The sequence below is a fragment of the Pteronotus mesoamericanus genome, unplaced genomic scaffold, assembly GCF_021234165.1.
Source record: "Pteronotus mesoamericanus isolate MK-2021 breed Mesoamerican mustached bat unplaced genomic scaffold, CSHL_Meso_final contig_43, whole genome shotgun sequence".
In the NCBI taxonomy this organism is placed as follows: domain Eukaryota; kingdom Metazoa; phylum Chordata; class Mammalia; order Chiroptera; family Mormoopidae; genus Pteronotus; species Pteronotus mesoamericanus.
The window spans coordinates 2,306,988-2,329,582 of NW_026555161.1; the positions used below are offsets into that span (position 1 = coordinate 2,306,988).

A 22,595-nucleotide genomic window follows, 5' to 3' on the forward strand; every position below is an offset into this window, starting at 1 on the left:
CATGGAAGAGAGTGTCCAAAAATTGGGAAAATATTAAAATCATTCAAAGGATGGAAGAGAGCTTTTAGATCACTTAATTCCTATGCCTTGGGATCATTATGGCGAAACAAGGTTAGAGCTCTGGAAGACTGTGTCCATGACACCACTGAGACAAGTTTTGCTTGATACCTGCAGTGTGCCAGGTTCTATGTCAAATACCAAGAACACAGCATGAATAAGACCTACTCACCACCTTTTTGTTTGTGTATAGTTTGGAAAGATTTACTCTTTAACAAATAACTCGAACCCAGTATTAGGTGCTATGACAGCAATATTTACATAGCCAACAAATGTGACGGGCACTGATCTAGCCTCCTGAGCTCAGCTAGTGAACTACCCAGAATCTCTGCCTTCCTAAAACTGTGAAGGGGATCAAGACAGCAGTTGAGTAACATGCAACATGCAAATGAAGGGAAGCTCAGAAGAGGCTTCACAGAGACGGTGACAGTTGAACTGTCTGGAAGGATGTTGAGGGGTTTACCAGATAGCTGGGGGTAGGCGTGGAAAAATGGGGTATGAAAAAGATAGAATACTCACTAATTTTGGCTCAGAGAGCTGATAATTCTAGTTTTATTTTTAAGGCGAGCCCTAGCTTCCAAGAGTCTTGGAAAATTATGCTGAAACAGCTAAGAACTCTACTGCTTCAAGTAACACTTAAAGGAAATGTGACTGTCATAGCAGTAGGTTACACAGCTGTGACCCAGGACACCCACAGGGAGAAAGAGCAGGGAAAAGATATCATCCTCACAAGTATCACTTCTCTAATTGTAACTACTTAGAACATTTTGGGTTCTCTTTTGAACAGGCAGCCACATTTTCATGCTCAGGCTGTTCCTCAAGGCGATTGTTAGACTCCTCCATCTCCGCAACCAAAAATCAAGTGGCCATTTTAACATAATTACACGGTCCCAGCCGTGTGCCCTCCCGACTGCTTTACTGAGTATCATTCCCTTAGGACTGGCCGAACTCCCCTCCTAAATTGGAGCTTTGCAAATGTGACTGTATCAAATGATGTGTGTGTTTATATCTCCGAACCACATTCAAAAGCTTGCCTATGATTTATCTTTGAAATTCAATTTTGTCATGTCAGTCTCCAATTTACTGTGTGGGCCCACATTCCTTGTGTGGTGCCCGTGCCCCTTTCCTGCAGAGACTGCAATGAGGTTGCCTTCCACGGTGATGAATCATAGCAGTTGTAGAGGGAGATCACTCTGTTTTATTCATTTTCCTTTTCTAAAGCCCAACTGCATTCACCACAACAAAGTTGTGAAAATGAAGATGCAGCTTTGGCAATTTGACTAATTCCTCTGGGCTGTGAGGGGTGGCTCACCGCATTCCTTTCTGACTATAAAAAACACAGCTTCCAAAGCACCATAGCTCATCCTAAGTATGTTCCTTTAATGCAATGGTATTCAACTGATGTGCCTCAGGAATTTTTCAAATGTACAGCCCCTGACTATTTAGTCAGGGGCACTGACTTCTTTTCCCTTAGATTGTCAAACTAAAAAATGACAACAGCCAACACAGCAATAACCATCCAGTGTGAATGCACTGTCTTGAACCATAAACACATAGGTCAAATAATAGAGTTGCATCTTATTGGCACATCATATAATAAGGTTGCATCCGATTGGTTAATTCTTGGTACCAGAAATCTTTATATACAAGTATAGGCACCTGATTTATTTTTTTCACTTTGGAGCAAAACGTAGGCGGTTGCTGTTATTATTATTATTATTACACTTATAAATCAATTAAAATTATACCTTTTGTCAGATCAGCAAAAAATATATTTTCTGGTGTGCCACAGAATTTTAGTAATTAGTTTTTGTGTGCCATGAGATTAAAAAGGTTGAAAATTGGTGCTTTAGAAGGAAGAAAGTTTTTTCAGCTTTGTGATTTAGCTGACCCTGGCTCAATAAGGTTTATTTTTTTCAATGCAAATAGCTGCCAGTTGTGGCTTTCACCCAAAATGCTTTGTTCATTATTTTTATGTTCCAGATCCTTACGGACTAGCCTGATCACTCTGTTCATTCCAACCCCTCTTCATGCCTGATTCCTAAACTCACTCACCCCATCGTTCATTCATTCATTCACTCATTCAAAGTATTTTGAAATGCCTGTCTTCTCCAACTAGAAAGACACGTTAAAATCTAAAAGGCACAGTTATGGTTCCCTACTGATTTTTAAACAGCTTTACTGATGTATAATTTACATAAACTCCCATTCGCCTGTTTAAAATATACAATGCTATGGTTTTCTGAATACTCAGGGAACTATGTGACTGTCACCATAATCTATAATTTTATTTTCATCATTCCTTCCCCTACCTCATCTGATTTCCTACCAGTTTTCACTTTTGCATTAGATACTTTCACCTCATTTCTGTGCCAATAAAAACGATGCACACCTAGAGATTGAAAGCCTGCAGAGGTTGCCCTGCCTTTTTTCCAGGAACAGACCCTGCTTGCCTTCCTCACAGCTCCAGGTTCACTATTGTGTATGTTGTTCCAGACTTTCCAGGAAGCCTGCTGCTTTCTCTGTTGGCTGATAAATATGTGAAAGGCACATCTTGGTGAAGGTATACAGATGGAAGGGGAGTCATGCTGCTCTCCCAGTTACACATGTGCTTTGCGAAAACACATGACTTTCCTAAAAAATTACTGTAAGAATGATGGGGAGAGGAAGCTGACCTGTTCCCTCTGCACAGTCACACCACACTGGGCTGTGGTGACCTGACCTAGGGTGAGTGGGACCTGAAATGCCACAAGTGCCCTCAGGGGAACAGAGGGCAAAGGGCTCCTGGTCTTCTATGACTGGAAGAGCAGCAGGCTAACAGCAGAGTGGAAGCCGACAGCCCTTCACCCCTTCATAGCCTTAATTTAACGAGTATATTTCTCTCCCATTGTGACCTCTTCCAGAGGAAGCCCCCTGAAAAGGTGAAAGCGTCCCGCCTCCTTTTGAGAAAGAGCCTCTGTGACATATGACCTCGTAAAATAGAATGGCCAGGAAATGAAGGCACCTACTGGTGTGACCACACCAACCCACAGTCAATATGAAGCAGAGAGCTGTGTTCCCCTTTATTCTTCCTTTATCAGCCCAATCGCCAGGGCCCTCACACAGCACCTCCATCTCCTGTTGCTCACCCCCGCACATACACCGAGCCCAGGCGCCTGGTCCATATGCTGAAGCAGCTCAATGTATTTCTCTTTTCTGTGTGGTTGAGCAGAAAAATTAATGTCAATAAAGTCATAGTGAAAGTCAGCAAGGATGGTGGAATTATGTAGAACCTTCTTTTAGAATCAGGGGACTATTTGTCATCACCCTAAGAGATTCAGATACAGTAAAGGAGGGATGGAGCGGGACACAGAATCTGTTTTCAGTTTCCGGAAGGTTCTCATGGGCAGCCAGAGAAGAGAAGTTACTGATTCTCTCGCTTAAAATTCCTGATAACCGTCTTCTGTCAATAATCTCAAACGATAGCTCATCTTTGTTTCTGAGGGTGCTGAGCATGTCACCATTCACACAGAGGACCTCAAGAAATGGTTTCAAATGAATACTAACGGCATATACACTCTGCCCACCGTCCCATACTCTCCCTACACACAAAACGATACCCTCCCAAGCAAACACATCCTATTCTGAAGCAAAACTGCAGATTAGAATATAAATAATCTATCTCTTCTACAACAATTTCCATTATCTGAGCATTAATGAGGTTGCTGGTCTTTGTTTTAGGCCAGGAGCTTGGTGGGCACCAAGGCTTCAGAATGAAAAGGCAGGCCCTTCTCCTGAAGGAACTCTGTCAACTTGTTTAGTAAGAAAATGCAGACCTATGAGCAAAGGATTGCTATATAGGGCAAAGGACAGTGATGGTGGAGAATACCAGTTCTGCTGGGACAAGCCAGATGGGCACCTAACCCCGGTGGAGAGGTCACCTCTAATACCTGAGCTAACACTTGACCTAAACTTGAAAGATCCTTGGGTGAAGCAGTGGAGTGGGGCCCATTCCAGAAAGAATTCATAGAAAGGCAGGTCATCTGTGTGATGGGAACACAGATTTTCCTTCTGTGGGAATGTAGATGGATGCGAATGGAGGGGTGGGGGGCAGCTGGTTAGGAGCTCTGCTACTCCAGTGGGATTGTATTTTGAAGCCCATTTAACCCCCTATGGCCTCTTCTCGGCTCTCAGCTTTCTCTAAAACCCACCATGTACTGCCACCCACAACTTCCATGTACAGTAAAAGCTGGAGGTCATGAAGTCCTCAGCAAACCTCTATAAAATACCTTTTTCTTATTTGATGTACCTGGCCAGCCTTGAGAGGGAGATTTTCATGTGATTTTCTCTCTGTGATTTCCTGTCATTCAGTGTATGTCATGAAAACAGCCCAGTCCATAGCCTCTTATCTTAAGACACACTAGAGAATCAAAAAATGGAATGTAAGTTTGACCTCATAATTGCCGTTTGACAACAATAATAATAATAAAACCTGCAAAAGACAAATTGGTGTAAAAGCTGGGTGGCCTTGAAGGTTTTGTCTTCTCATTCCCTATTTTTGTCTTTATACACAAAATGAATTGGGTGATTCATTTATGAGAAAGACCATTCAAAGAAAAGACAGATATTTCCCGTGTGGGACTTATTTTGTGTGAAGATTTAAACACGTATAATAAAATGATAAAATTATAGCATGAAATCTTAGGTATATGAGTTACTAAATTTGCAGTAATTTTATGTACAATAGTTATTGCAAAAATACAACCTTCTTTGTCAAGTATAACAAAAACATTGTAAGCATAAGAAAAGTTAAATAAGAAAGTGCTGTTTCATAGCCTGAATCTAATCAGCATCAACAATATATTAATTGTTCGAAAACTCTAAAATCTTTAATGAGGTTCCTACTGCAGAATTTTAGTCGTATACAAGTAAATCATTGAAATTCCTCATTATCAGAAAAACAATGGTTCTTTCGTGAGTTTTTACATCACCAAAGTGTTTATAATACCTGAGGTAAACAGAACCCGAACAAATTTTTCAGATTTTCTTTGTAAATTTTCTTTGTTTTAAGAATAATTCTGAAGCCCTTGCTGGGTAGCTCAGCTGGTTAGAGAGTCATCCCCATATTGCCATGTGTATGGGTTCAATCCCTGGTCAGGACACACAAAAAAGCAACCAATGAATGCATAAATAAGTGAAACAACAAATCGATGTTTCTCTCCCCCATCAGTAAATAAAAAGAATAATTCAAAAAATAATTCTGAAGATCCATAAATTGCTTATCCTAAAAAAAAGAAGAAGAAGAATTCCAAGACCATCTGGTTGTCACTAGGGACTGGACAGTTACTGTTCCCATTGTTTTTGCTTTCCCTTTAACTGGACTTGTTTCCCACTCTCAGTAAACTACTTGCCCCAGATATTTAAAAGTCAAATATTCTCATTTCTACACAGGTCTGATTACAACAACTTCAAGGAAATTGGATCGAGAACAACAGGCAGAACATTTTCTGGAGGTAAGCACGTAGAGGGAACTGGCATTCAATTAAATTGACTTTCACTAAACCTCTTTAACTTTCGATATAAACTACAACTTTAATATATTTGAACATTGGCTTACACAATAAAGATGTTTCTCTTGGGTTGACTGGTTCTGAATTTTGAGATTTCTGGTATATTCCTCAGAATATACTTCTGTGTACTCAGCAAAGGTGGCACAGCAGCCTTGGCTTTTGCTGAATACAAGCAGATGCATGGGCATCTCTGCCTTTACTTCAAGTCCTGTTGTCAATAATAGGAAAAGAAAGTTCAGGAGCAGAGCCCCCAGAGCCACTGTGGCCTCAGATGTAGAATGAGAAAGAGCAAAAGTACTGCAGCTAAAGTGAAGTGCATCATTTGTGAAGTGCTTTGCTTTGTCTTTGTTCCTCTTTTTCTTTTTTTTTTTTTTTTTTTTTTTTATCCCAGGGAGAGAGTTGAGGAAGAGAAGGCTGCTAGTTGATTCACTGTCCAAGATGACTGTTTCTGAAACTATAACATGCACTCCTATAATTCATTAAGACAGAAGCAGTGGCAGTATAAACTAGAAGAGAATTATTTCTGGAAGAGGGGAAAAGCACTGTAAGGCCAGGGATGAAAAAATAGATATTAAAGAGCTTTGTGGAACATTCTTTCTCTACTTATCAAGTAGTGTCTTTATTGGGAAGTTGAAGTCTGAATAGTATGTATGACATTGTGTTTTAAGTGTGATACGGAACAGATGATAATGCTTAGAAGTTAGGGCTTTGTTAAGGTTTTACAATGTGTCTGTGCTTCTAAAATGACCTGTTAGGCCCTAAGAAAGACTTACTGGAATTCATAGGTCCCCCTGGCATACACACGTGCATACCTCAAAAGATATCTATTAAGATCAAATCTTCCATTTTTATATCAAAGTATTTTTAAAACTCTTAAAGCATTACACATAATAAAGGGTTATTATTATTATTATTACCTTGCAGCATTACAATAACCCTTTAAAACACTGGTATCATCTGATAAAGATGAAAGACTCCAGGCTGCCAAAAAATAATTATTATAATTTTTTTTCAAAATTATACTATTAGGCTGCTGTATGTACCTGGTCCAGAATTAGAGTACGTTTGCCAGAATAATGACACTTTATATTATATTTCTGTGCTCCTTTCCTTTGCAGCGAAGAGTCCAAGTCTCCTGGAGAGGCTGTGTTCCTAGATGGTTGAACCCGTTACCTCCCAGCAGGGAAAAGGGAGGGTGTCTCATTAGCTGGGGAATCTGTCCAAGATCATTTACTGGCTTGTTCCTGGAAAGGCAGTGTCCTCAGGGTGTGTGTGGTGCAGAGCGTGACTGTAGAGAAAAACACAAGAGTATTTTCTAGGCATGTGGATTTATTTCCCAGAAGAGCCCTTCATGGTTTCACATCCTCTACAGACTTACATTAATACTGACCAAACATTTTGGTTCTTTAGTCTGACACAGATGGATCTGGAACACCATTTCTTAGTCTCTGGTCTACTCTGCCTAACAAAGTAGTATGGCATAGCAGTTAACAACCTACCTAGAGGACTGCTGGGAGGTTCAAATATGAAATACGTGTAAAACATCCAGTCCAATATCTGGTGCTAAGTAGGTGCTGAGTAAAGGGTAGTCATAATCACTGTGGCTTTAATTATTATCTTCTGGTGCCATGATACCCGGACCCTCCTAAAGATTCCACTCACCTCCCTATTCCAAGATGATAGCAGCTCCAGGCCCTGGCACGCAGGAGCCTCAGGGACCACCGGACTCGGCCAAGTCCCGGGGACTGCCCTGCGTGCTGGGGATGCAGGGTGAACATGAAGGATGGGAAGACACATGATAACCAAATAAATGCTGTGACTTCAGATGCAAGCTCTCTAAGGCCACTCAAAGAAGGTTCCGTGGTAGTACCTGAAAGTGGGGCTGGGATGGGCTACATTCAATAGGCTGGTTAGAAGGGCCCCTTTAAGGAGGAAAAACTTGGTGACATGAAGCCAAGATTCTATTCAAGGCCAGGTGGTCACACATGACCACCAAGGCCAGTGTGACTCAGGGTAGAAAGGTGCGGGGGAGGGTAAATATGGTAGTGTGTCAAGTAGGAGAAAGCAAACAGGCCTGCAGTAATGGTCCTGATTTTTTCCGAGAGCAGTGGGAGCCATTAAGCTGGAGTGACATGATGCAAAATCGCCAAGATAAAAGGTCGATGGCTGCTCTGCTGGGCAGAGGCAGGCTGGGCAGGGTTCCAGGAGTGGAGGGACTGTGCGGTCTTTCAGAGGGAACCAGGTGAGAGATGATGGTGATTTGGATGAGTGTTGTTAAAAAATGATTCAAGAAAACTACTTAGGTGATAGAAACAAACTTTAACACTTCATGAAGCGTGCTGTATCCATTCGGAGAACTGCAAAATGGAGCAGGAGGTGGGAAACGTTTTTAGTATAAAGAATAAAGATCGTTGTTGCAATGTGCTACTTACTAAGACTGACACCAAATAAGCTAGGGATCCCATCTGCATCTCCGGCTTTTCCTCATTTTACTTCAATAGGCATCAATGATAAATCAATCTTATGTACAATTTCTTACAGTTAACCCTTTTACCTTTGGCAAGATTAGTTACAACTCTTACAACTTTTTAATATTGAGAACTATTTAAAATATTCTAAATGCATAAAAATAAAGATTTTGGCTTTTTTGATATATATTTATAATATTTATTCTTACTCAAAATGGAAGCTCAACTTTACCCTGCCCCCTAAAATATAGCTCTTCTGGGCAGCTGCTGGTGCGCCCTCCTGGGAATTCTGGCCATACCGCCTGCCTCTCGTCCACAGCCCAAGCACAGGCCGCCCTGTTCTTGACCTCTAAGACAGGCCAGTACTGACAGGAGGCGGGTGCATGGCCTGAAAAACAAAAAGAGGTCGTTTTGCTTCCTGTTGTGTTATATTCCAGTAAATGTGCTTTGAATAATACAGATTCCTGTTCAGATACATCTGCCTCTCTGTTGCCAGAGATTTGTAAGGGGCTGAGGCAGGAGGAATGGGCCGAGGGTTACATTTTCTTGACTTCTTTAGCTTAACTAGGACAGCTCTTTTCTAGGAATGGTTTTCTCCACTTTTTGCAAAATCACCCGCACAGCACTGTGTGCTTGGACATGCTCCTTGGAACCTTTGGGATTAGTGAAAAGTGTACTGATCAGGGACGCAAAGTCTGCTCTGACCTCCACCCCACCCGTTGCCTAAGTACAGAGAAAATACATAAGCCATAGGGACTGCTCACAGTTCAATTTCAAACATCTTCTGTAAGTCACTGGAGAAAGGGTTGGTGGGTGAGGGGTTAGTGCGCTGCTTGGACTTGCTTTCTACATTGCAACAACAATCATGCTATGACCAACACAGTGACTAGGTTGTAGTTTAAATAAAGAAAATGAAAGACTAGTATTGTCCTGGTTTTAAACCTATGATGAAATTCTAATGTCATTATTTTAATGGACGCAATCTAAATGTGCTCTATAGAGAATATGTATTTTCCTTTATATATTGCTGCCGTTTCCTTATGTTAATCCTTTACTTAACACTAAGGCAACAATGCCATCATATCCATAGACTGGAACGCAGGTTACTGTGCTGGCTTGTCATGTGGGCCTGCCTTGGTGGGGTTTGTTTTGTCCTTTAAATTTTGTTCCCCCAAGTTTTGTGGGGATGGAGTTCCTGGTTTGGTCAGGGGTGTGCGTGTGTGTACGTGTGTGCGTCCACCCTCGGCCCCCTCCCCTGTGGCGAGCAGAACGCCCCGTTGCCAGCAGCAGCCACTTGATTTCTGGTAACAACACGAGATCCCATCTCATTTTTACTTTTGAACGTTGGCCTTACAATCAAATGTAAGTTATATATATTTGTACTGATGAGAATTTATAATCTGCTTTAACAAAAATAAATGTTCATGGTAGAAGCTTCGAAAAAAAAAAAAAGAATAAAGATCAAGGAGGAGAAAAACAGAAAATACCTGATTGGCTGGGGCCACTTAGTCAACCTTGTTCGGGGTGAGAAGGCCCAGCGTTGGTCTGGTGTTTGAGATCGGCTGCCTGGATCTACTGCAGTTGAACTCAAGCAGAGCGTCTACGGGGTCAGGGAAGTTACCTAAGTTCTGGCTTGCTGACATGGCTCCCTGGACAGGTGCAGTTCCATGCTGGGCCTAGAAAGTTATTTCAACATGAAGGCAGTGAGTCAAAGGGAATGGTTGTCTACACAAATCCCTCATGATTCTGGCCAAGAAACAGCACGCTGTCTTTTCTGAATTTTCAGAACAGAAATTTTTGAAACTGGAGATCTTTTGAACCATTCCAGCTTGCCTCTGCACACTCCCAGGGACCCCTCCTCGTATGATGCGCTCTTTCATTTAGTAAACCCTCCTACTACGGAAACCAGTTAAGTCTCTCTCTCTTTCTCTCTCTCTCTCCCTGCCCTCCCCCTCCCAACCCATTGTAAATGCTTGGCCACATTGGTTTTTACATATAACATTGCTCTGACAGTTTGAGTGACACTCATTTCTTTTTTTCTAAATGGGTCATGGAAAGAATATTGCTGTAACTCATCTCCTCAAAATAAATAAATAAGTAAAATAATACCTTCCAGGGTGCAGATCACAGCTCTGCACTGTACACAGAATTTTATAACTGCTGATACATGTGTCATTTGTATGTGCTGGGTGTGGGTGATTAACCTCCTGGGGAGCCTTTAATTGCTAAGATGACCCTATGTTACTCTTAAACTCCTATTAACCTCCTGGCTCTATTTTATTTCTCTCCTTCCCAATAAAATAAAATTTCTCTTCTTGAAAGGACCCATTTAGAAGCTGACTCAGCAGGTATACTTATGAACAGGTAACCAGGATGATATTAATGATTTGTTTATAGTTTCTATCCTCATGATAGAAGGCACTTTAATCGTGCACTGCTGGGTTTCTGCCTGTGCATTGATTTAAGCTGGTAAACTTGACCATGTATGGGCTGTAAGGGTTTTTGAGTCTGTAAGCATTCACCTCAAATCTCTGAGTGTTAGTGGAAAGTTATTAACAGAATCCAAGGGACTTGCTAAAGAAACAAGAACAGCACAGAACTTTAAAAAAATCACAAATATAGCATAGACATCTTTTTAGTTAGTTTTAAGTTTTACACTCTTGCCTAAATTAGAAGGCTGTTATGTGAAAATACTAGTCTGATCTTCTCTCACTCCAAAAATAAGGAATTTTCAGCCCATTTATTCCCAGTCATATACATTCCTTGATAGCCTGTTATGATTGTAGTGTAGGTAGAAGCCCAATTCCAGCAAATAGATGCAGAAAGTTGATAATGGATGCACAAACTAAATAGTGAATTAATATATTAGCTTAGTATCAAGAGCTGTGACTTCAGCCCTGATTTCCCCATTATCAGAGAAGGCAGCTATGAAATAAGGGAATAAAGGCACTAATTTTTATTGTAACCATTTGTACAGATTGTTTCCTCACCTTCTAAACTTAATCTCCTTGTGGGCTTGCAACTTGATTTCTCAAGTTAGCGAAAGGAAGTAGTGTGGGAAAGTGTGGATATAAAATTCAGACAGGGCTGAGATGCTATTTTAGGACTGTTCACAGAGCTTGGATAGGCTACTGGACTTCTCTGGACCCCCTTTACCTCGTCTGTAAAGTGGGGATAACAGTTCCTAACATAGGGTTGATATAAAGAGTATGAAATGACAGGCAAAAAGTCCTTAGGATGCCATTTTTTAGACAGTAAGGGATCCATGAACAGTGGTGGCTTTGTCAGCACCGACTGTCTTACTCATCTCTGTGTTCAGAGCATCTAGCCCCATGCCTGAAAAATAGGAGGCACTCAATTAATGTCCTGTGAATGAGTGATTACGCTAAGAGACCTTTATTTTATCCCTAGATGAGATCATGGAGGGAGGGTAGTAGCGCACTGTAAAGTGCACGATCTCAGAGACAGAAAGGATGGAACACACTGACTCTTCCCATTTGCTTTGCTCCTCCGTTGCCTCATCTGTGAAATAGAGTTAATAAATTCTGCCTCATGGCGAACTACACAAAGGACCTAGCACACACAGACTACTAAATCACTGTTTGTCCCTCCCTCTTTTCTAGCTGCTCCCTTTTCCCCTTGTCCTCAACAAACACCTTGTCAGTTCCCTTTCTTTTTCAGTACTGCGCCCAGTAGTTTGAACAGCGTTTGGCAGTTTGATTGTTCTTAAAAGATATATCCACTTAAATAACTCTATAGTCCTGGCTTAATTATGTGTGAATCTTTATCTTGCTTCCTGAAAGAGTATTAGCTTGCCTCCCTCTTGATCTTGAAATGTTTCTCTGTTCAGGGCTGGATGGTTCTGATAAAAGTCTCCAAAAGAGAACAGAGAGAGTGGTTTATTTGCAAATCAAAAAAGATGACAGGACCCAGTAACCAATATAAAGACAGAGATGAGAAACGATGCTATGTGTGCATATAACTTGAAGTAGCCAAGAGAATTTGGTGATATTTTATAGTTCAGTCAGTATAAATAGCAAAACACATTACAGAGGAATACACTAGAGCTATAGGAACATAGGAACGTAAGTTATTTAGTATCTGTCCCTTTAGCATCCTCATCTATATCTTCGTCCTCTGTACAACACACCTTTTGCGACTATTTTTTCTTCCTGTCTAAAATTCTCATCACTTTTTAAAGTTTTATTTTCTGAGGGAAAAAATACAGCCCTTTGGAAAGTTTTTGTAACATTTTCTCCTTGCCTTAGGATGCAAATTGATTTCTTCAGTGAGCACACTCCTTAGCAGTTTCTTTCTTTGATAAGTATCTGCTTGGGAAATGATGGTGATTTCTGAAGGTGAAGAATTGTAGGCTTTTTCAACCCGTTAAGAAGTCCATATTTTAATAATTTAATCCCAAGAGAAATGGAAAATTCTCTCACTGGGTTCCTCTTTCTGTCACCCTCAGAAAACTTTGCAAGAAGCACCAGTAGACCCTTAAAAAAGATGGTGTCTACCTGCACATTCACAGCACTTGTGGCAGGCTCGGGACTCAGAAGGAGAACTGGGCATGACTTCTGTTTTCCAGAGCTCCCAGGAGAGCATGACACCCTCTCCTCTGTTCTCTATTTCTGGGACCATGCCTCTTCAAGCCGTAATTATTCACATTCATGCTATATCAACTTCAGTTAATGGAGACTCGTTCTTTTTCCCTCCTGTCTTAAAAGCTTTATCAAATGCTTATTTTGGGTCTCGCATTGGGGGTAGGCGCTAACATTCTGTTACTGTAGTGAGTGTTTTTTCCTTTGCCTTTCACACTGAAGTCTATTAGAGAGTGAAACTTCTAGTTATTCATGAGTTACTAACAGTAACTGCTGTTACTTACTAACAGTTAGCTGCTGTCCTGAACTCAAGGAGCTGTTTTTCATTCATACCATCCAAACTTCTTCTCTTCCATCATATAGATGCAGGGACTGAGACTGAGAAAATAGAAGAGAGAGGTCCGAGGACACATAATCACTTCATGATAGTGTCCACTATAGGTCTTCCTTTATAGAACACATATGGCCATAAACATCCATCAGCATATTAAAATGTGGCAAATTGAATTATCTCTTCTCACTCTCATTTTCTAATGGGTTTACCAGGTGTCAGGTCAGCCCACGCTGAGGGATCAGCATATACACACATGAAAAGAGGAGATTTTCTCTTACTCTTTTCGGTTGTCCATTCACCACTCCCTCAGCTGCTCCTCAGCACCTACTGCTCTGCCCTTCACTACCCTTCAGTGCTCTGGACAGGGGCCCTCTCTGCTGCTGGGCACTTCCCTGAGCTCAGGACTGAGTCCACCGAGAGGATGCTGTGCCCATGCTGTGAGTGGCAGTTTGGGCTCCAGTAGAAGAGTGACTGTAGACCAGGTGTTATGGGCTGAATTGAACCTTCCTAAAAGCCATATGTTGAATTCCTAATCCCTAGTACTTCAGAATGTGACCTTATTTGGAGTCTTTTAAAGGGATAATTAAATTAAAATGAGGTCTTTGGGGTGGACCCTAACTCAGTATGTCAGTATGATTTGTGTCCTTATGAGAAACAGACTTTGGACCAGACAGATACAGAAGAAAGACCATGTGAAGACATAGGGAAAAGATGGTCACCTGCAAGCCAGGGAGAGAGGTCACTTAAGAAAGCAACCCTGTTGACACCTTGACCTCAGATTTCTAGCCTCCAGAACTGTGAGAAAATTAATCTCTGTCATGTAAGCCACCCAGTGTTTATCCTTTGTTGTGGCAACCCCAGGCAAACTCTCCAGAAGGCCAGACTTCACTTCCTGGCCTGGCCTGCCACTCTTTTCTCCCTCACCATCTCTAAAGGCTATCTAAATGCATCAGGCTTTGCTAGGGACTGAAGCAACTACAGTTACAGACTAGGGGGATAAAACCTACATCTAAATATGGTTATTTCCATGTTCTAGGCTCCACGCTACACGTTAAAATCTTCACAGAAAGCCCTCAGGGCATACGATGGCTTCTCACTGCTTCCCTCATCGCAAGGGCCTGCTTTTCTGAGTGCCCGCCTCCTTCACACACCTCAGTGAAAGTTTCCAGCCCAACTTTCCAGAAAATCCTATAACTTCTCCCATGGGAATTGTTCTTGCTCAAGGAATAAACCTCTTCTAAGCAGCTGATTTTTTTTAAAGTCTGAAATAATGCCCCAAGAGGCTTTCAGCAGGGCAGTCCGGGGTGGCCTTGGGCACACCTAGTCAAGTTGCACAAGGAGAGGCGGTGGTGGAGGTAGTCGTGGCTATGGTGGCATGTGTATACACACGTGTGCACGCATATTCGTATGAAGTAGGAGCAAGGGTTGCCGTTCCACTTCCTGCAGAATAGTTCTGGTTGATGCAGGCCCTTGAGAGCCATCTTTTGTGAGATCTTCCCAGCTGTGTGAATGGCAGATATATTTCCCAAATAACCGAAGAGTCAATATTGAATCAGAGACACAAATGAATTTCTCAAAGCAAATATTAATTCTCAAAGATTGTTTGTTGAAAACAGAGATTGCAAGGTGCCCACAGGGCTAGGCAGGTAATTCGGAGGAGCAGCATGTATGCAGCGGGGATAAAGGGGAAGTGTGACGGGTCTTTTTTCCAACAAAACAACAAAGTTGGATTTACGTGTCAAACTAGTAAATGTTGACACCTCCATTTTTAACAGTGTGCACCAATGAGCCCCTGTTTTGCAACAGTTGATATAAAGGAAGATTGGTTTTTCTTACCTGCCTCATAATTTATAATCCTGTCACAATAAAATAAATCACAGGTATTACAAAATAGTTTCTTTTTTAAAAAAAAAATATTTATTTATTTTTAGATAATTTATTCATTTATTTTTTGAGAGAAGGGAAAGGAGGGAGAAAGAAAGGGAGAGAAACATCAATGTGCAAGAGATACATAAACTGGTTGCCATTCACATGCCCCCAACTGGGGACCTGGACCGCAACCCAGGCTTGTGCCCTGGCAGGGAATTGAACTGGAGACCTTTTGATTCTCGGGCTGGCATTCAATCCACTGAGCCACACCAGCCAGGGCAGAATACATTTAGCTTCTTGTCATCTCTTTGCACCACAATTTTTCACAGTGTGTCCCTTTTAGCCCATAGAAATAGAAGAAAGGAGCCCACTCAGGGTCCCTTAAGAGACCTTGTTGAGGTTGGAAATGACAGCATATGAGGACTTGGTTAGGATCTCAGCTGAGGGCCGCTACTGTGTATGAACCAAGGAGGGGAAGCAGAACTTTGGGTCCTTGGGTAACAGAATTTCCTGGGCCTCCTGACTGCTTTGTCTCCCACCTTGGCAGTTCTTTACTCCTTCGCCTTGCTTGTCTGTGTCCCTGGTTAGCCTCCAAGTTAATAATCTGCAGGCAAACACAGTAGGAGAGTTGTCTGAAATAAATCCTTGATTTCATAAATAACCACCTCTCATTTACCTGCCAGTGAAAGGTTGCATTTGTTTTGCTCTCCCTGAATCTGAATCCTAATTAGTATAGCAACAGTAAATGAAACCTGTTACCTTGGACCTGGGAAGGTCCTTCCATCCAGTGGCTCAGCTCGGAAATGGAAATGAGCCGGCTTTTGCGCTCTGCTCAAGTCTGCTCCTGGCCAATAATTGCTCCAGGCGGGCCACAGCTTGTTGAGCTGAGCACACAGGCTTCTGCTTTTGAGTTCACCTGTGAATTATTTCCTGCCCGAATGGGGTGCTATGCTGCTGCTCCCTTCACACTTCCCTGGGCAGTACTGTTTGGGTCCTGTGGGGAGGGAAGGAGTGGAAGAGAACCTCTTACTCAGCAGGTCTGGTCACATAAATGCCTTATCCCCTCTCAGAGAAGAGATTCAGATTTCCTTGTATGGCTCTGAACAATCATGAGAAGTCCCCACTGCACATCACACAGTCTGGGAGCCAGGCTGCCTTCTGCCCCTTTTGCAGTGTTGCTAAATGGACCTTCTGTCCTGTGCTCCTGAAGCACCTTTCCCTTCTTTTTCCATCATGTTGATTTCGTAGTTTATTTTGTGCAGCAAACTCTCTGAGCTACAGAATGATCTGTCCACTCTGATTTCATTTGGGCCCTTCAGAAACCATCCAAGCCAGTGCCTAACACCAGATGTACATGACCCAGTTGAGCACTTTAAATCTGTCTGTGGGAAAATAAAAAATGTAACGGCAGCAGGATCAGAGCATGAGATTCCAACTCAAGTGCCTCTGCTAATGAAAAGGAAAAACTACTTTGGCTCGCCTCCTGCTTGCAGCCGACAGCTGTGATCAAATGAGCTGTTGTTTCAGGACCTTTCAAGTGACTTGCTTTTGTGGCAAATCAGGGGCTACCAGCCTCATCTATTTTGTGGCAAGACTGGTTTAGTGAAATGCTGAGAGGGTTGTCAGCCGGATGCAGATCACTGCAAGGGAGATAAGTCAGGAGAGTTTCAATGTCAGAGCCAAGGAAAATAGATTGCTATATTAGAGCAAATACCATCAGTTCCTTCAGAATTAAGAAAATCTATAATAAATTTGATTATTTTTTCTTTTCTCAGGTAGCACTGTATATATTTTACATAATTATTCAATCTTATTAATAAATAAAACCATATAAAACAATGTCCTTTTTATAGCAGCCCTTGTAAAGTTTATGTCAATCTAATCTTTTATCACATATATAGACAGAGATGGTTAAAGCATAGGATCTGGAGACAGACAGGCAGGGCTCACAACTCACTAGTTGTGTAACCTTTACATAACCTCAGTTTTCTCTCCTGTAAATTAGGACAATAATAATAACAGCTTCTTCATAGGATTTTGTGAGGGTTGGCATGTTGCATGTACATTGTGCATATAGAGTGTTTCTTATCTGTTAGCCATGATGATTAGAAGCTTAAAATTTTTCCTTGTGATTCCAGAAGCACTCTTCTTGTGGCAGAATTCAGAACACTTAGTGCATTTTACTATGCATTGTATTTATAGTTTGGCTCATCATTGTTGAATATACTTACGGTACTTTAATGAGATAATATCTATGACTGTACCTGGAGTAGTTCCTGGCATATGACATGCATGCAAAAGTATTAATTATTTCCTTCCTTTTCTGAGAAAGAGCCCAAAGTTTCAGAGATTTATCGTCTTCCATTTGCCAACATCCATATAAGTGGATGGTAACCGTGTAAGCTGGAGCAGCTCACTGTCCTCAGATAGGCTGAGTTGGGAGTCCACCAGGCACCTGAACTGGCTAAGAAGAGGGTCACTGGTGCTCTCCTAGAGGATCCGCAGCCCCCTGGCTTTCTAAGTCAGAATCTGAGATGGAAACGAAAGCATCCCAGCTCAATGGCAGAGCTGCAGCATTCCCAGTTCTAAGGTCTCAGTAAAGTAAGTACTCCTGAGACTAGCATGGGACAGGTCCCTAGTTTTTCTAAGTTAGCCGTCTTCCGGCCTACTCAGTCTCATCATTAACTCCCATGCTTTCCCCAGAATCGTAACCACTTTAAGGCCCTAAATTGTGTTTCGTTGTTAATGCAGTCAGTGTTTTTAATATGTAAACACATAATGGGATTTTTTTCCCGTTTCATTCAGATGTCAGTACCTTAATTGTGTGGAGATAATAAACCAGTCATGAGTAATCAGGAGATTCTCGGTGGAGGCAACCCATTGCTTGGTTAATATCCAGTGACAGATACCACAATTCAAAATTCACCGCCCATACTAGTTTCGTGCTCCTCCTCTCCTTCATGCCATTCTCCACTGTTAGCAAGCTGCAGGGTGAGCCCCGCAGAGACACTGGGTCCTCTCCCTTCTGGGCCCTCCCTTTCATAAAGGTCAGCAGTAGGATTGGAGGCCAGAGCTGAGGAGGACCCGCAGCACTTGGAGCAACACCCGGGACATCACAGACACTCAATGAATGTTGGTTGAACTTTAAGTTTAGGGCTCCAGGTGACCCACAAGCCAGGTACCCCATACTTCCACTGCCCAGAAATCTACATAAAAGAGGTGCTTTGGCCAGGGGTTTTCAGGGTTCCCATTATGCCAGCTGACAGGCAGGAAGGGGACAGGCTTCGCCCCACTGCGTCCCAGTCGGCGCAGAAGCTGCTTGCCAACCCAGCGTGTACTTGGAGCCTAAATAGTCCCTAAATCACATTTATGTACCTGAAACCTACCATCATCAGAGGTTCATAAATATATTATTCAGAAGGAAGATTGTGGATTTTTCATGAGGTGCCCTGCTGCAATTCCTGGCATGCCACAACACACTTTTGCTGATAATTCTTAAAATTGGATACGGGGCTAAGCTCTGGGCTAATGTACACTTTGCTATTATGTAATTGAGATTAAATCTACTTTTAGGATACTACTTTCAAATAAAATTAAAAAAAACTTCAATATTTTAAAAAATGTGTGAGTACGCATTAATAGCACTCTTTAAGAAGCTTCATGCAGGCAATTTAATTAGGCAACTAGTACCTACAGAGCAGGGGGCTTCTGACCAATGAAGCCCTGTGTTCTGAAAAAGGTTTTCTAAGTTTCTCTGTATTGAAAGGTACTTAATTTGCTCTTGCCATTCATTGCTGTGAAAACAACTTTTGGTGGCCTATAAGGTCATAAAATCACTGAAATTTTCTCTTCATGGTATGGGGACAGCCTCTTTGCCACTTGAAAATAAGTTTGGCAAAGTCTTATCATTACATGTTCCATCATTACCATCAAAGGCCTTAGGCCTCTTCTCATCAAGTGAAGGAGAAGTCGGAATGTCTGCAGTTCAATTTAAGGCAACACTATAGCCTTGCCAGCAGGGAGACAGGGCTGCAATAGACAAGTTCTTGTGGAATGTGGGAATTCGAGATGGGCTGGTTTGGTTTGAGCTAGAGAATGTGATGGGGTTTTTATTTAGCATTTTACAACAACAGACGTTGTTCTGTCTCTATCAGCAGTAGCCAGAACATGCTTGCTCCACCTCGGAATGAAGAATTACAGATCTCTTTGTGCAAGGCCGTGACAGAACTCTGATGTGTGCTTTGATACATGCACAAAACCATTTACCAAAAATGATGCTTCCAGGAGCAACTCATTTAAAAGTTCCTGTCATATCCCAAGGACATCAATATGTTAGGAAGAGTGAACTCAATTTCTAATGGTTTAAAGTGTGTGTGTATATGTGTTTATGTGTGTGTGTGTGTATATATATATACACACACACACACACCTCAGTGAAAGAGGGAAAATTAGAGTCTATTTCAACACTCTTTTAGAAATTACACAGTGCTTATAGTAGGATTTTAAAAAATATTTCCAGTTATCACATAATTAGAAATATGTAAATACAATGTGCCAGAAATATGTAATATAGAATACATGTTCAGTGTAAAAAAAAAGTAGAGAGACATAAGCAAAAAGAAGAAGTATGTAACACTCATAATTTCTTATGCTATAATGATCACTTTTTACATTTTGGAATATAAACTTTCTTAACTTCTTTAAGCTGACATAGTATAATCCTGCATAAAATTTGTCAAAACAATGGAAATAATACTCTGCATACTGTTTTTCTAACCCCTCCTTTTGCCTTTATCAATTTATTTTATGACATTTTTTATATTAACAAATTCACATTCCATTTGTTCTTTTTTTTTTTTTTCAGTTGCATGAGATTGCATGTGGCAGGGTTTTTAATGACCTTAAGTAATGGACCGTCTGTCACTTTTTCTGGAAGATTGCATGGATACAGCCCAGTCCCCTACTCGTATTTCTGTAGTGTTGGTGTGGTGCCTATTTTCAGGCAGGCGTTTACTTACCCCGTCTTCTGCCTGTGGATTAGCTGACCCTGGGCATGACATAATGTCATTTAGCAGGTTGTGCCAGGCACTTGACCAGACTACACACAAACAGAAGCAAAAATCCCTCCTTTGACTGGAGTTGTGATACTTTATCTTATAGCATTCACTTACTGAAAGAAAAAATATGCAGTGTATGAAAATGTGTACATAAATATCTCTGAAACACTTGGAAGAAAAAGACTACTGCATATTAACTAATGTTCTTTGGAAAATTAGAAATCTGAACCTGTAAACTAAATATGGTAACTTAGCTGAATGTGTATGCACTTATATGAACTACTCTCTCTCTTCCACTGTAGAAAATGACAGTGTTCTGCTGGATATTAATATTCTACCTTATGCTTATAATATTTTTTCATTGAAGGCAGAATGATTCATCGTAAGCATCTTTTCACAAAAGTGCAAATAAATCCCACAAAATCATAAAATTACAGCACTAGACAATACCTTAGAAATCATGTATTAGGTGACAGACTATGAAATCTCAAGTTAAAGATCTCAGTTAATATTTGCCAAATGTGGGCACGCAAGTGACATTCACATTTGGCATTGCCATGTGCATTCTGTACCGGTGACAAATTGTAGTGTAAAACGAGGGAGGAGATCCAAACCAAATTGTAACTGAGGCTTGACACATCTTTGAGAGGGCACATATGTCTTCCCATGTTTAAAAGCAGAATCCTATCAGATGATGCACGTAGAATGCGTCGAAAGAAGGGCAGCCCCTCCATATGCCACATCAGTTCCAGCTTGGAACTGTTAAGTAAAAGGGACTCTGGAAAGACTCAGACATGCAAGCCAAGAACAAGTCATCTCTGTACTCAGACTCTACTTTCAGACAACCTTGAAACATGGTTTTTAGTAAGGAAGGGCAAGAAAAATAATATGCTTCTATGGAATATTCTTTTTTGAGGGTAAAAATGTAAAGAAATATATAATTCATGAAATTGTGACTATCGTGAGACTGTAGATTACAAGGTCCTTAATGACTATTTTTGTTTTTCTCCTGGCACTGAAGTTATACTTATTAGACTCACAGCCCTCCTAAGTGTTGGCTGGATTGGACTAAAAAAATGTTTCTCCCTCCCCTCTGTTGTGGTTAGATACAGGAAGGAGAAAATGAATCTCAGTTACAATTAGTTCCTATGTGGGAGGAGCTTTAGCTATGTAGGCCTGTGCCCAGATATTTCTAACAACATACTGTATAACTATAGAGACATCTGACAAATGGCAAAGCCAGTCTAGAAACCGTAGAAGGAAGCACCATGTATGAGGCTGCCAGTTGTAAGACCATCTATCTGGATCATTTATAGCCACCATTCAACTTCATTATGTCATCCACTACAGGAGCACTTGTTCCCAGAATAGAACACATTGGACTCTAATGCTTGCCTAATAAACGGCACTTTCTGGAGATGCCTACACTTCCAAAGGCCAGACCCAGCATATGAAGTTGAAATCAGCATGCGGACCCGTTTACATATGACCCTGTACACTGCTTAGCACCTCACATAGGTGTCCAGGCATAAGGTCTGACAGCAAAGAAGAAGACAAGCCAGTGGAAAGTACAGCTGCTGGAAGCAATAAGCAGGCCCAGAGATGGACTCATATAGTCAGGAATGACAGGTGACTCTTTGAGAGGGGTGTTCCCCTTGACTGCCACAACCGAGGTTTGGAGCAAGAGTTCAAAACCACAAAGAATTATAAGCAAAGGAAAAGCATTGTTCCCACTGCTTTTCTGCTCTCATTTTGATTGTCATACATTTCAATGGCATCCAGATGTTCCATTATTTTAGCTACCAACTTGGGAAATTACATTATAGTTACTTTCAAAGTTGTCAGAACACTAAACTCAACAATGACAATTTATAACCCATTTTCTCTAAAGCACTTAATTTTTTTTTCCTTATAACCCTGATGGGCTGGCATTTAAATAAAGAAAGCCAGGATTCTGAAATTCAGTTAGTTTTTGTATAAGCAGAATTATTCGTTCTGCTCATCCACATGCACATGGGTTCTTGTACCTACATATTGGGTGTATTGTACTTTAACTTTTCCTCTATTTGTGTCTAGATTTGTTAAAAATAGGAAATTTGCTTCATGTTTAACTTTGAATATTTGCACTCTAATTTTAAGCTAAACTATAATGTTATTCTGGCATTTAAATCTATGCATTTTTTTCAGAAAATTGAAGGCTAGTTTTAAAAAAGCAGTATTATCAATTTAAAAACACATACTGCCCCAATTGAATAAAAAACATAATAGTATGTATATCATATCTTACAACAGATATATTTAAGGTTTCCCAGAAAACTCCATTCATAATATCTAGTTATGAGGGGATGAGGGTCTTCATTTTAATGCCTACAGCATTCTTATGGTGATCTTGAAATTGGGAGACTTGGCCACATTCATAAATGGTAAGTGTAGAAAACCAGGCAGCTTTTAAATCAAACAAAAATATACAGAGCCCTGAGGATACTTTTGAAAAGAGAAGACTATTCCTAACAATGTGTATTCCTAAAGCAAATGAATGGGAGTGGGAGAGTTCTTGTAAGACTATTGCTGTTGCCTTTTTTTTTTTTTTTTTTTTTTGTGGAGGCTGCTTGTATTATCTGTCTGTACAGGACTTAGCACACTGTTGAACTCAATAAATA

The 22,595-nt window shown here is 41.0% G+C and overlaps 1 protein-coding gene across 1 annotated transcript in view; it reads left to right on the plus strand.

Annotated features, from left to right (window-relative positions):
* The window catches only part of FAT3 (FAT atypical cadherin 3), a 629,111-nt gene that overhangs the window by 426,569 nt on the left and 179,947 nt on the right, over positions 1–22,595 (plus strand). Inside the window, exon 4 of the mRNA XM_054577438.1 lies at positions 5,488–5,549. Within this exon, the coding sequence (XP_054433413.1) occupies positions 5,488–5,549 (62 nt within the window). The remainder of the gene's footprint in view (positions 1–5,487; positions 5,550–22,595) is intronic.